Here is a 12,869-nt window from a genome sequence, read left to right on the forward strand (position 1 = left end):
TTGGAATTATTGCCCTTAGCGAGTAATTGGAAGAGTATTGTCTCGCTATAGCAAATGATTCTAACAATTCAGTCTAAACCAATTTCCCAAGCACATTCTACAATGTTCTACAGAAAACACAAATTAGTCAAGGATTATGCTTATTATCACTTATAATAATTGTTCTAATAAGGACCTACTACTTTTGTGTGCAAATTCAAGAATTGAAGTAGAGTCTTCCATTTCTTTCAATACATACATAAACTCATTCAAAGCCATTGTCTAGAACCGTTGATTTCTACATCCAGAGACGACTGGATGGAATACTAAATGTTTGTATTCTTCCATTCAATAATGGCCAAAATATTGTGTGTTCAAGGCTACAAACAAAGGTGAGGAAAATTGTTCTGTTGATAACTCTGCTTATTCATTTCAGCACAATTGTTGCAAAAATGTTATTGCAAGGCACACAAGCCAAATATCCAAAAGGCAGACCTACTCTTAGCCTTCCCCCTTGATCAGGGACCTAATTTAGAGCAAATATTTTTTGCAAAGTTTGTAATGTTCATAACTAAAACTTTTCCTTCAAATCATTCCCATTATATAATTACATATGTAAGACATTAATTAAGATTGTCCCACTGGATCCAATCAAATTTTTTAGAAAGACACACACAGTTCTATATCCAAGAATATTGCATATATAATTTTTTAAAATATTTTTTCCCCTTTTCTTCAATTTCTGGATGACATTCTCAGTGGGAGCTCAGAGAAACTGTGCATACATTGAAGCCTGAAACTACCCTTCCTGCTGTCCTCTGGACAATCCCAGCCAAGTGACTACTCACCAGAATACTGCTGCAACAGCCAAATTTTAAGCTCTATAAAGCTATGAGCAAAATGGCAACTATCTTCACGCAAGCAGCCATAACGCACTTCATGCCTGCAGACATCAAACTGAAAATGTTCCTGAAACTGGCGGATTTTTGAGTATTTTAGAGAGGTGGAACGAACAATATGAACTAGACACCTGCAAAAGAGATATTATTTCATATTAATCCTCATTAAAAAGCTAGTCATGAAGAAAAAAAGGTAGAGTGGAGACAAAACTAGCCATTTTTCATCATCCAACTTTCCAGATGCTGTGAATCAACTCTTGCTCTCTAGGCTATTTCTCCAGAAATTAGTTCCTTGTATACATCTTTAAATCAGGTTATATTAGTACTTTTATTAAGTTCTCCAAGTATTATGATTGGTATTAGCACAACTGATTCTTGTACAGTAGTAACAACATTTACAATATTAATACAAAGGAAAAAGATGTTTTAAATGTTGGCCTGGTACCTCTTAACTCCACCCCAGACCTATAATAGCCGGTTTTGGTTTCAATTATATTGTACATTGAGGATTATTTTTTTAGAGTTGCTGTTGGCTTTATTACCTTAAACATGATTACAATTTAAACTATAAATTATTTGTTTCAGGATACTGAAAAATAGATTGTGAGAAAATGCACTGGAAGCAAATGAAATGCATCTTAATGAATTAGAAACAGCATTTCAACCAAATTAAAGCTGTATGGAGCTACTTCAAACTACCAGCTAGTAACCAGAGCAGCGCTACATTGAGTAATGCCTGTGGATTCAGGAACAAGTAATTTTTTCAACATTTCTACAAAATAGCATAACACTGTTCTTTTATAGAAGAAATATAATTGTAACTTTGTGGCTCAGTTTGCCTTTAATAAACAGTTACATATTACTGGCTGAAGACAGGTCCAAACTACTTACTTATTATCATAAAAACTATGTTTTGCAGCTAGGTTGGAGCACACTGCGGGAGTGTCCTTGAGCCCTTTGCTGATTATTCGAGGTTTGCTGTCAAAGCAGATCTGCAAACAGATACATAAAAATAGCAGTTTAGACTTTTTTGCTCTGCCCACTTATATAAAAGACAATGACATTTTCTTTCAACATACTTCCATTTTGGTCTACAAGAATATATATTTCCCTCCAATTCTGGATTATAGATTATTTTACACAAGAAAACTTGGAGGCTCTAGTTCAGAATCAGAGAAGTGAAAGAAGTCATTCTTGTTATTGAGCCTAAATTCTGCTCAGTATCTCTAACAGATGTCTATCTTCTGCTAGTTTCATTGACAAACTGCTTTTAGTAATATGAAGCTTTTCTAAGTCAGAATTTGTTTTTCTATCATTTTAGTCTGTCATTTTATATTTTGAATTCCAGTATAATTTAACATGTCTTCACCCTTTTTGTATGTGATCTTTTTAAGATATTTGAAGAGCCCCACCTCGTCCCTTCCCACATTTCTCCTCTTAGAACTAAACATTCTGAATTATTTCTATCTCTCTTCATATGTCTTAAAAGAGTCTTTTGTTCTTTCTCACGGCTTCTGATCTCAACATCTCCTATTTTATCTAAATCCTTTAAAATCCGATGGCTAGAATTATCGTAACACATGAGGTAAGGTTTGATGAATATTGAATAGCAGAATAATTTATTAGTTTGGAAATTGGAAGATTCAGAAACTTTTCAAAAATCTATTACTAACCTAAGTAGCCTCTTTTTATGGTGATACATTTTTTTATTTTCTAGGAAAAATACTGTGCATTTGATTCTACCAAACATCACTATTTTCAATCAATTTATCTATTATTTTGATTGCTATTTCTAATTTCTCAGTATTAACTATATCCTTTCTAATTCTGTGTCATCTGCAAATGATAGCTCATATTTTTTTAAAAAAATCTTCTGAAGCCAGGTATATCGCTCAATCTCAGGGCCTCATTTGTTTTTGATTTAGTAATATGTTTAGCGCGTTCTGAGAATACAGCTATATCACATGGTATGTTTTTCCAACCATTCTGGTTTATTCAGCAAGTTGTAACTTATTTCAATACATGAACTACTTAATAGTTTTCTGCCCAGTCACTTGAAAAACAATTACATGCTTGTTCCATGTGCAAGGTAAAACAGTCTTCAACTATGATTGCTTTTTTAGGCTGACTTTTACAGGATGAAATAATGTCACTCATTCTCACATAAGCATTTTCTGTTCAAAGCACAATTGAAATGTGACAGTGAGTGAGCTTGTGATGATTACCTTCGAAATCCAAATGTCCAAAACTGGTATTGGACAGTTTTCTTACAATGTAACCCAGTAAGCAATTAATAAAGGCGCAATATTATGAAAATACAATATTGTATGCCTGCATTGCCTATTTCATACCTCACAAAGAAAGGTGAATATGCCCTGGTGTTCTTTCAGGATCTTGGTAATAGTCAGGTTACCTCGCCTAATCCCACTCAGTGGATCAAACAAGAGGTCACGATTGAGTGTCCCCTTTCGCTCCTCTGTCCACACATCGATCTCCTCCTGGTGGTACGCGAAGGTGCAGTTATCCCCATACTTACAATCTTGCTTGTTAAGCATATCTACAAAGCAACAAACATCAGGCCACCATACATGGAGTGAAGGCTAGAATCAGAACTTGCTACCCCTTATACTATTTCCTTCTCTCCCTCCCCAAACTTCACAAATTGATAAAGAGAAACTGAACGCTTCATTAAAGACGACCCTAATGAAATTTGCTGAAGATACTACTATAGATAGTCCTTGACTTATGATCACAAATGAGCCCAGAATTTCCATTGCTAAGCAAGATAGTTAAGTGAGTTTTGCCACATTTTACAACCTTTGTTTTTCCTAGTTAAGTGAATCATTGCAATTGTTATTAAGAAAGTTCTTAAGTGAATCTGGCTTCCCTATTGACTTTACATGATCATCTGACAATGGGGATGTTGCAAGTCATAAAGGTTTGTAAAATGGCCTTGTCACTTTTTTCAATGTCTTTGTAACTTTACACAGTTACTAAATAAATGGCTGTAAGTTGAGCTGTATTCAGCTCCTCCTGGATTTAAGGTAACAGGGCCTATCCTACACTGAGACACACTAACTGTCTGTCTCAGGCAAATGTATGTTGACATTTGCTAGATTTCATATCAATCACAGCAATAAACCTTTGTTATCCTGGAACACAATCTTGCATTCTGTAGCTGCTAATAGCTGCTAATGGCAGAAGCTGACTTCACCCCGTAATACAAGCTGTTTTACTGCAAACAAGAAATATGTTGTATACAAACAGAAGATCTGTACTGTAGAACCTGTTCAGTCTAATGATTGAGGGCCCAGGCTAGGATCTGGGAGACCATGAGTTCAAATCCCACCTTAGCCATGAAACCCCAGTTGGCTGACTTTGGTCACTCTCTCTCAGCTCAACTCGCCTCACAGGGTTGTTGCCGTGGAAGCAAATAGGAGGAGGGAGGGATATAAAATGCATTTTCCACCTTAAGTTATTTGTAAAATATTAAAAGCGGAATACAAATAAATTAAAAATACCACAGAAAGAGAAATCAAGTCCTATACATAATTGTCCACCCTTCAGGTTTAAATCCTTTTTCTCCCACCATTTGAGTCAGACTTTTGGCCCTTCTTTTCCTAGACTTTTGATTGGGAAGTCCTTATTCAATACTTACTATGGTTTGGTCAGACCTGAGAATTGTTGGTTCCCACTTCATGAGTGTTAATCCTTACATCATCATGCAAGGGCAACAAAGTATTGACTATTTATTATTGTTTGCATTAACTTTCAGTGGGGAGAAAATCTCACCATGACCACTAGATGATCAGTCAGTGGAATATTTCCCGAATGTTCTCATTATGCATGTTTTCAATTTTACCACTGGCGTGAGTATTTCTTTTGCTTTCAAGTTTGAGTTTTAAATGTTTTAATACCTGGAAATTTTAAGGGAGTTTTATAAACCCTTACCATCAATAAACACAGTGATTGAGTAAGTAGGCAAAAATTAACAGTGTATGGCCCTCACATTCTTCAGCCCACCCTGCACAGAACGTTTCATGAAACAGTCTGCATTTTATTCCATTCTCCTCTTTCTTCAATTCACCTTTGCATAGATAATAGGATCCCACAAAGTTTGTCTTGGTTGGACGTGGGCGAATTCTCTTCCACGTTTTATCTTCTGAGATACGACGCCTGCCCAGTAGTATATCTCGCTTGCACTTATGTTCCAGGCCTTCTCGATATGTATAATCACCAGCTTTGGGACCTATAAAAGAGGACAATATTAACAAGAGTCCAATTTTGCTAAACATTTGAGGCCATCTTCATCATAAGCAGATGACCTGTTTTGGGATAGCAGATGTGACAGGCCTGTTTGAAGATGTGAGTAGACACCAAGGGATTCTTCACAAGCAGAGTTGTGTTGGACATCACCAATTCTGGCTGAGACATAAGGAACTCTACAACTTTGGGTACTGCGGTGTGAGTGCTTGGCCCAGTTTGGTTTGCCTGAAATAGACAATAAAATACGCTTCCTTAGAGATCAGCAATGTCTACTATATCTACCATTCCTCCGGGTTTATTTTTCTTTGACTTACAATTGCAACTGAACCCAAAGTTTCTGTTGCTAAGCGAGACAGTTAGGTTTTGCCCCATTTTACACCTTTCTTGCCCTAGTTATTAAGTGAATAACAGCAGCTGTTTTTAGTAACATGATTGTTAAGTGAATCTGTCTTCCACATTGAATTTGTCAGAACATTGCAAAATGTGATCACATGACCCTGGGACAATGCAACTTTCATAAATATGAACTAGCTGCCAAGCATCTGAATTTTGATCACATGACCACTGGGAAGCTGTAATGGTTGTAAGTGTGAAAAATTGTTCAAAAGTATCTTTTTCAGTGCGCGGTAACTTCAAATAGTTAGTAAATGAACTGTTGTGAGTTGAAGATACATGTAGCAATAATGAGCAACAATTTGCTTTTTTTTTCAACATGTAGCATGTCACAGAAAAGGAGTTTTTCCTATTGTGAAAGTACAGTGGTACCTCGGTTCTCGAACGCTTTGGTTCTCGTACATTTCGGATACTGAACAAAATTTTCGGCAAAAATTTGCTTCGGCATCTGAACAAAAATTCGGATACCGAACAGCCACAGAAAATTTTGTTTATTATCCGAAATGCTACAAGATCTGAGGGGAAGGGGTGAGACGGAATGGGAGTCGGAATCCGACACGCCCATCCTGGCCGCTTACTTAACAGCCTCCCAGTCTCTAGTCTAAGCGCTCCAAGCTGAAGGAAGGGTGGGGGCGGCTGCAATACCGGCAGCCTTCGGGGGGCTCCTTTCCTCAGTGCTTCGTCTTGTTACTTGTAGGCAGCTGCACCAACTTTCTCCTTCCGGGCAGCGGTGGCGGCGGCTTTCCATCGAGCAGCAGCAGCACTGGAAATGTCAGCGGCTTCCCTTCCTCATGTGATGTTCCCGGCGCTGCTGCTGCTCGATGGAAAGCTGCTGCCGCCGCCGGGAAGGACAAAGTTGGTGCAGCTGCCTACAAGTAACAAGACGAAGCACTGAAGAAAGGAGCCCCCCGAAGCTGCAGGTATTGCAGCCGCCCCCACCCTTCCTACAGCTTGGAGCGGAAGGGTGTAGGAAGGGTGGGGGCGGCTGCAATACTGGCAGTTTCGGGGGGCTCCTTTTCTTAGTGGTTCGTCTTGTTACTTGTAGGCAGCTGCACCAACTTTCTCCTTCTCGGCGGCGGCTTTCCATCAAGCAGCAGCAGCGCCAGGAACGTCACATGAGGAAGGGAAGCTGCTGGAGCAGCGGCAACTGCTGAGATGGCTTCCCTTCATCACGTGACATTCCCGGCGCTGCTGCTGCTCGATGAAAAGCCGCCGCCGGGAAGGAGAAAGTTGGTGCAGCTGCCTACAGGTACAAGACAAACCACTGAGGAAAGGAGCCCCCCCCCCCCCGAAACTGCCGGTATTGCAGCCGCCCCCACCCTTCCTACAGCTTGGAGTGCTTAGACTATAGAGCTCCTCAGATCTTTATCTCATAGGAAATAAAGGAAATAGGGGCTGGGAACCAATTAAATCCATTTCCATTATTTCCTATGGGATAAATTAATTCGGTACTCGACCACACTTCTGGAACGAATTGTGGTCGAGAACCGAGGGTACCACTGTATTAGCAAATATTAAATTAAGCAGCATTTTTCTTATAGCAAGAGATATACATTCCTCTTCGGCAATGTTTCAAAGTTTGTTTAGTCATAAAATGGTTTAGATCCAAAAGGAAATTGTTCCTTTACTCATTCATTTTATGATCACTCTAACACAGAATCTTTTGAATAGATTTGGAAGTGAAGTGAAAAAAATGGACCTGGATGAAAACAGTTAATAGACATTTTTTTCTCAATTAGGGGAAAAGGTTACTCACCAATGGTAGTGACTTTTGAATTCCAGCAGATTGGCGGGGTTCTTGGATGCTGGTTTCCTCTAAAGAGGGGGGGGGGGGAGAATTAAGATTTTTGTGAATGTCAATTATGCAACATCCTATTAACTGTGGAAGCAGTACTACATTCAAGCCCTTTCTTCTCAAATTCCACATATATTTAGGGGCGAAACCCAATTTTGGAACCTCACCGCCTGAAACTAGAAAGGACTATGATGAAAAAAATGCAAATGACTTTCAAATCCAAGTCCAAAAAATGAAAGGAAGAAAATTTAATCCGACATAAAGGTGGTGGAAGGAACTGTAATATTTAAAATTTCTCACATACAGTGGGGTGGACTGTTAGAATCGTCAATAGCTAATCTTCATTTGTAGGGTTTATTTTATTTGTCATAAGAGCAATTTACTTAGCCAAGCTTTGGCCTGGATTCTTCCACTGTTGGTGGCTCAGTTCTAGGCACATGCAAAACCATGCTATGAACCATCCTGTTGGCATATGCAGCGAAAGAAACTCGCAGCTTGATACACCCTCTCCCTGCTGCAGCCACTGCCAGTCCACAGAGCTGGAAAAGGTGGGGACCACTGATCTACAACAATGGATCCCTTAAAGCTATTATTCAATACTTTTAACATCAACCACAATAAATATACAAAATGACACAATACTATGTATTAATAGATGGAAAAATAAAACCAGAAACAGCAATGGAGGGACAAATCCAGAACACAGAAATGCCATTCTATTACTAATGCAGAAGTACAGTGGTACCTCTACTTACGAATTTAATTGGTTCCGTGACCACGTTCTTAAGTAGAAAAGTTTGTAAAAAGAAGCAATTTTCCCCATAGGAATCAATGTAAAAGCAAATAATACGTGCGATTGGGGAAACCACAGGGAGGGTGGAGGTCGTTTCCTCCCAGGAAATTCCTAGAGAGGCCCCATGGAGGCTTCTCCCCGCCTTTTCTAGCCCTGTTTCCTTCCAGAAGATACCTAGAGAGGCCCCATGGAGGCTTCTCCCTGCCTTTTCCGCTTACAGTTTCGGAGGCTCGGAGTTATAAATGGAAAATGGTTCTTGAGAAGAGGCAAAAAAAAAAATCTTGAACACCTGCTACTTATCTAGAAATGTTCATAAGTAGAGGCGTTCTTAGGTAGAGGTACCATTGTACTCTTTGTTAGATTATGTTTTTATCTTGCCTTTATTACTTTGTAAGTAATTCAAGGCAGCAAACATGCACAATATTCAACTCTCTTCTTTTTTCTCCACAACAACCCTGTAAAGTGGATTGGGCCGAGAGACCACGTGGACCAAAAATCACAAGCCAGATATCATGCCTTACATCAGAGGTCTCCAACCCTGGTCTGTGGGAGTGGTGGGCAAGTGCTGCCCTTGTGAAAATAGTGTGTTTGCACTAAACAATCCCCTCTGCTCCACCCCACCACCACCTCCGCCAGTCCACCAAGCCACAAAGGTTGGAGATCTGCCATACATGAATTCAGTCTCCTGGTTTCTAGGCAACCACTTTAATCACTACACCAGTGATGGCCTTTTTTCCCTCGGGGGTCAAAACAGCATGGATGTGTGCTATCGAACATGTGTGAGTGCCTACATCCATACTTTAATGCCCGGGAAGGGCAAAAGCAGCTTCTGCCACTCCCCAGAGGTCTTCTGGAGGGTGGAAACAGCCTGTTTCCCAAACTTCTGGTGGGCCCAATAGGCTCGCGTTTTGCCCTCCCCAGGCTCCAAAGGCTTTCCTGGAGCCGAGGGAGGGTAAAAACAACCTCCCCCATCCATAGTTCCCTCTAAGCTGAGCAGTGAGCAATCGCTCACTTAAAAATCATCATCAACTCAGAGTTTTCCAAACCTGCCCAGAAGCCGAGAGGGAAAGAGTGAGAGGGAAGGAGAGAGAGAGGAAGAGAGGAAGAGAGAGAAACAGATAGAAAAAAGAGAGGAAGGAAAAGAGAAAGAAAAAGAATGGGAGTAAGGAAGAGAGAAAGAAAATAAAAATCTAGTTTGAAACTAGCTCAACTATTTAAGTGGCATTTTGATATTGATAGAGTTGCCCTATTATGAGCTCACTGTTATAGACACACAGTACAGTATTTTATTTTGAAATTCTTTGAAACAAAACAGGGTGGGTTTTTTATTTGTTTGTTTGTTTGTTTATTTATTTATTTAATATTTCTGTGCCGCCCAGTCCCGAAGGGACTGCCGCTCAGATACTATACTTTTCCGCCCACCCCAAAAAAAAATTAGAGGGAACACTGCGCCCCATCCCCCTGGAGGCTCTCTGAAAGCCAAAAATGTCCTTCTAGAGCAGTGGTTCTCAACCTTGGGGGTCGAATGACCATTTCACAGGGGTCGCCTAAGACCATGGGAAAAAACAAATTTCCAATGGTGTTAGCAACTAAAGCTTCTATTCTGGCATCTCGGAATATATTTTTACAATCCAACCAATCAGGTGTTTACAGGGGAGTGTCCCTCTGACCTCTTGCCAATCAGCTTAAAGATCTGTTGGAAGAATTGGCACTAAACTTATAGTTGGGGGTCACCGCAAGATGAGGAACTGTATTAAGGGGTCGTGGCATTAGAAAGATTGAGAACCACTGTTCTAGAGTCTCTGTGCAAGGCAAAAATCAGCTGGCCAGCACACATATGCACATTGGAGCTGAGCTAGGGCAACAGCTCGCATGCCAGCAGATATGGCTCCGAGTGCCACCTGTGGCACCCGTGCCATAGGTTTGCCATCACTGCAGTACACTGAACTGTGTCACAAGCTAACATTACTTAGTGATTTCTGACAGTCTTAAAATGGGTGAACAGTGCAGTCAGGTGGTAGGGAAAGCTAGTAGAATGCTTGGCTGCATAGCTAGAGGTATAACTAGGTATAACTAGGGAAATTGTGATCCCGCTGTATAGAATGCTGGTGAGACCACATTTGGAATACTGTGTTCAGTTCTGGAGACCTCGCCTATAAAAAGATATTGATAAAATTGAATGGGTCCAAAGACGGGCTACAAAAATGGTGGAAGGTCTTAAGCATAAAACATATCAGGAAAGACTTAATGAACTCAATCTGTATAGTCTGGAGGACAGAAGGGAAAGGGGGGACATGATCGAAACATTTAAATATGTTAAAGGGTGAAATAAGGTTCAGGAGAGAAGTGTTTTTTAATAGGAAAGGGAACACAAGAACAAGGGGGCACAATCTGAGGTTAGTTGGGGGAAAGATTAGAAGTAACGTGAGAAAATATTATTTTACTGAAAGAGTAGTAGATGCTTGGAACAAACTTCCAGCAAACGTGGTTGGTAAATCCACAGTAACTGAATTTAAACATGCCTGGGATAAACATATATCCATCCTAAGATAAAATACAGGAAATAGTATAAGGGCAGACTAGATGGCCCCTGAGGTCTTTTTCTGTCGTCAAACTTCTATGTTTCAATGTTATATAGTCTCCATACCTACCAACAGTAAAGGTATCTAAAGCATCCAATGATCCCCTACTGGTTCCAAAAGCATCTAACATATCCAGCCGAGACTCTGGGTAAGGGAGCAGATCTAGTGAATCCAGTGAATCCAAAGGAGACGTGCCGGTGCCCCCAACTGGTATTTCAAAGGTATCCAGAACAGATGAGGATGAAAGTTGCTTTGTACCCTCCATCACTAGGCCAAAGGAGGCGGGTGGTAGCGGTGTGGAAACTGGAATGTTGGCGGTCACCACAGGAGGAAGAAGTGGAGTACCACCTGGAAACACAGGGATGAGCTGGGGCACCTCACTCGGCAGATTGACAGGAATGGCACCACGGACAAGAGACTTTGGGGAAAAATAAAATGTGTTATGATTAAAGGGGAGAAGTTAAAACATTATTTCAGACTTTCCTATTTTACATTTCCAGACATACTTAACTTTATTTATCTCCACATTGCCTCTATGAAGCAAGACAGAATGTAGCCAGATAGATAAAATGTCACAGGGAACCAGTTCACTCTAAGATGAGTCCGCAATTACTTTTTCCAATGTGGCAGCAACATGAAGCATTTGACTAAGCAAATGCTTCTGAAATGCTATTTAAGGCTTAGGGTGTGTAATACTTTGAACTCAAGGCAAAAGCGTGTATGAGCATAACCTGCCTGTAACGCCTTATCCAGTGGTGTCTTTTTCCTAAGGATGGAGGAACAACTAGGAGGGGTTGTTATGCAATCGTAAAAAATAAAAGTGCAGCTGCTTTAAAGAGTTGCAGACTAATGTTGCATTCATGACCCTGCACAGCCTGAAACCTCTCAATACAAAGTACAGCTCTACAAAAGGTTATGCTTATGCTGGCATCAATTTAACCATGATTAAATCTAACTAGGTATTCAGGGCAACCTTGAAATAAGTGGCATAACTGAACAAAGGGAACCAAGCACAAAATAGTCCAACGATCCCAAGGGGAACAGAAGCTTTGGAAAGTCGTAGTAAAGCAAGGAAAAACCAGCAAAAAAAATATACCTTGAACATTTAATCAACCAGTAAGCTACTCCAGCCCATTTTTATGGGAACCACAACAGACTGCAGACAGATCAACTCAAATGAAGAAAAACATATGGACAACAACCACTATTATGGTTGCCTTTTGGCTGTGAAAGAAAAACTGTTGAGACTGAGCTCCAAAAGATTTATCTAGCTAACCTATTACATTTGTCCCAATTTTATTATTTTTAATAATGGCTGAAATGGGTTAGGGTCTGAAATCTGCAATTTTTGCACGCAAATGCAGGTGTGCTCTATCATTAAGTGATGGATTTCCCTATAGCAGATATCAGAGCTCCCTTATAAATACTATTTGGGAAATCTATCTATCTATCTATCTATCTATCTATCTATCTATCTATCTATCTATCTATCTATCTATCTATCTAATTTGTATGCCGGCCCTCTCCGCAGACTCGGGGCGGCTAACAACAGCAACAAAACAATATAAACAAATCTAATATTTAAGTTAATTTAAAAAGAAACACCAATTTAAGAAACCAATCATACATACAGACATACCATGCATAAATTTTTTTTATAAGCCTAGGGGGAAGGGAATATCTCAATTCCCCCATGCCTGACAACAGAGGTGGGTTTTAAGGAGCTTACGAAAGGCAAGGAGGGTGGGGGCAACTCTGATATCTGGGGGGAATTGGTTCCAGAGGGCCGGGGCTGCCACAGAGAAGGCTCTTCCCCTGGGTCCCGCCAAATGGCATTGTTTAGTCGACGGGACCCGGGGTAGGCCAACTCTGTGGGACCTAACTGGTCGCTGGGATTCGTGCGGAAAAATGTTACAAGAAAGCCCTAGTAATCTTTAACAAGCTATGTCCATTCCTTTACAAGCCTTAGGAATGGCTCTGCACTGCAGTTCAGGGATGTCTTACAACCCAGAGCCACAGCATGCCAAGAAGCTCCTTTGTGCTTCCTGGGGTGGGGCCACTTAGCTCTGTGCTGCTGAGACTTCCCAGGGTGTGACACCCAAGAAGCATATTCTTTCCCCAGCCTTCTCACACCCTATTTCTCAGGTCTCCCTGAGGCTGTG

The 12,869-nt window shown here is 40.5% G+C and overlaps 1 protein-coding gene across 8 annotated transcripts in view; it reads right to left on the reverse strand.

Moving 5' to 3' along the window:
* Positions 1-12,869, reverse strand: part of ZC3H7B (zinc finger CCCH-type containing 7B) — a 55,252-nt gene that overhangs the window by 24,141 nt on the left and 18,242 nt on the right. For all 8 annotated transcript variants that reach the window (XM_070756054.1, XM_070756058.1, XM_070756053.1 and 5 more), the window contains exons 10-16: positions 10,777-11,125; positions 7,294-7,352; positions 5,204-5,369; positions 4,966-5,127; positions 3,230-3,435; positions 1,770-1,870; positions 828-1,009 (exon numbers count right to left, since the gene is read on the reverse strand). In XM_070756054.1, the coding sequence (XP_070612155.1) occupies positions 828-1,009; positions 1,770-1,870; positions 3,230-3,435; positions 4,966-5,127; positions 5,204-5,369; positions 7,294-7,352; positions 10,777-11,125 (1,225 nt within the window). The remainder of the gene's footprint in view (positions 1-827; positions 1,010-1,769; positions 1,871-3,229; positions 3,436-4,965; positions 5,128-5,203; positions 5,370-7,293; positions 7,353-10,776; positions 11,126-12,869) is intronic.

The sequence above is a fragment of the Erythrolamprus reginae genome, chromosome 6 (genome assembly GCF_031021105.1).
Source record: "Erythrolamprus reginae isolate rEryReg1 chromosome 6, rEryReg1.hap1, whole genome shotgun sequence".
NCBI classification, from domain to species: Eukaryota; Metazoa; Chordata; class Lepidosauria; order Squamata; family Dipsadidae; genus Erythrolamprus; species Erythrolamprus reginae.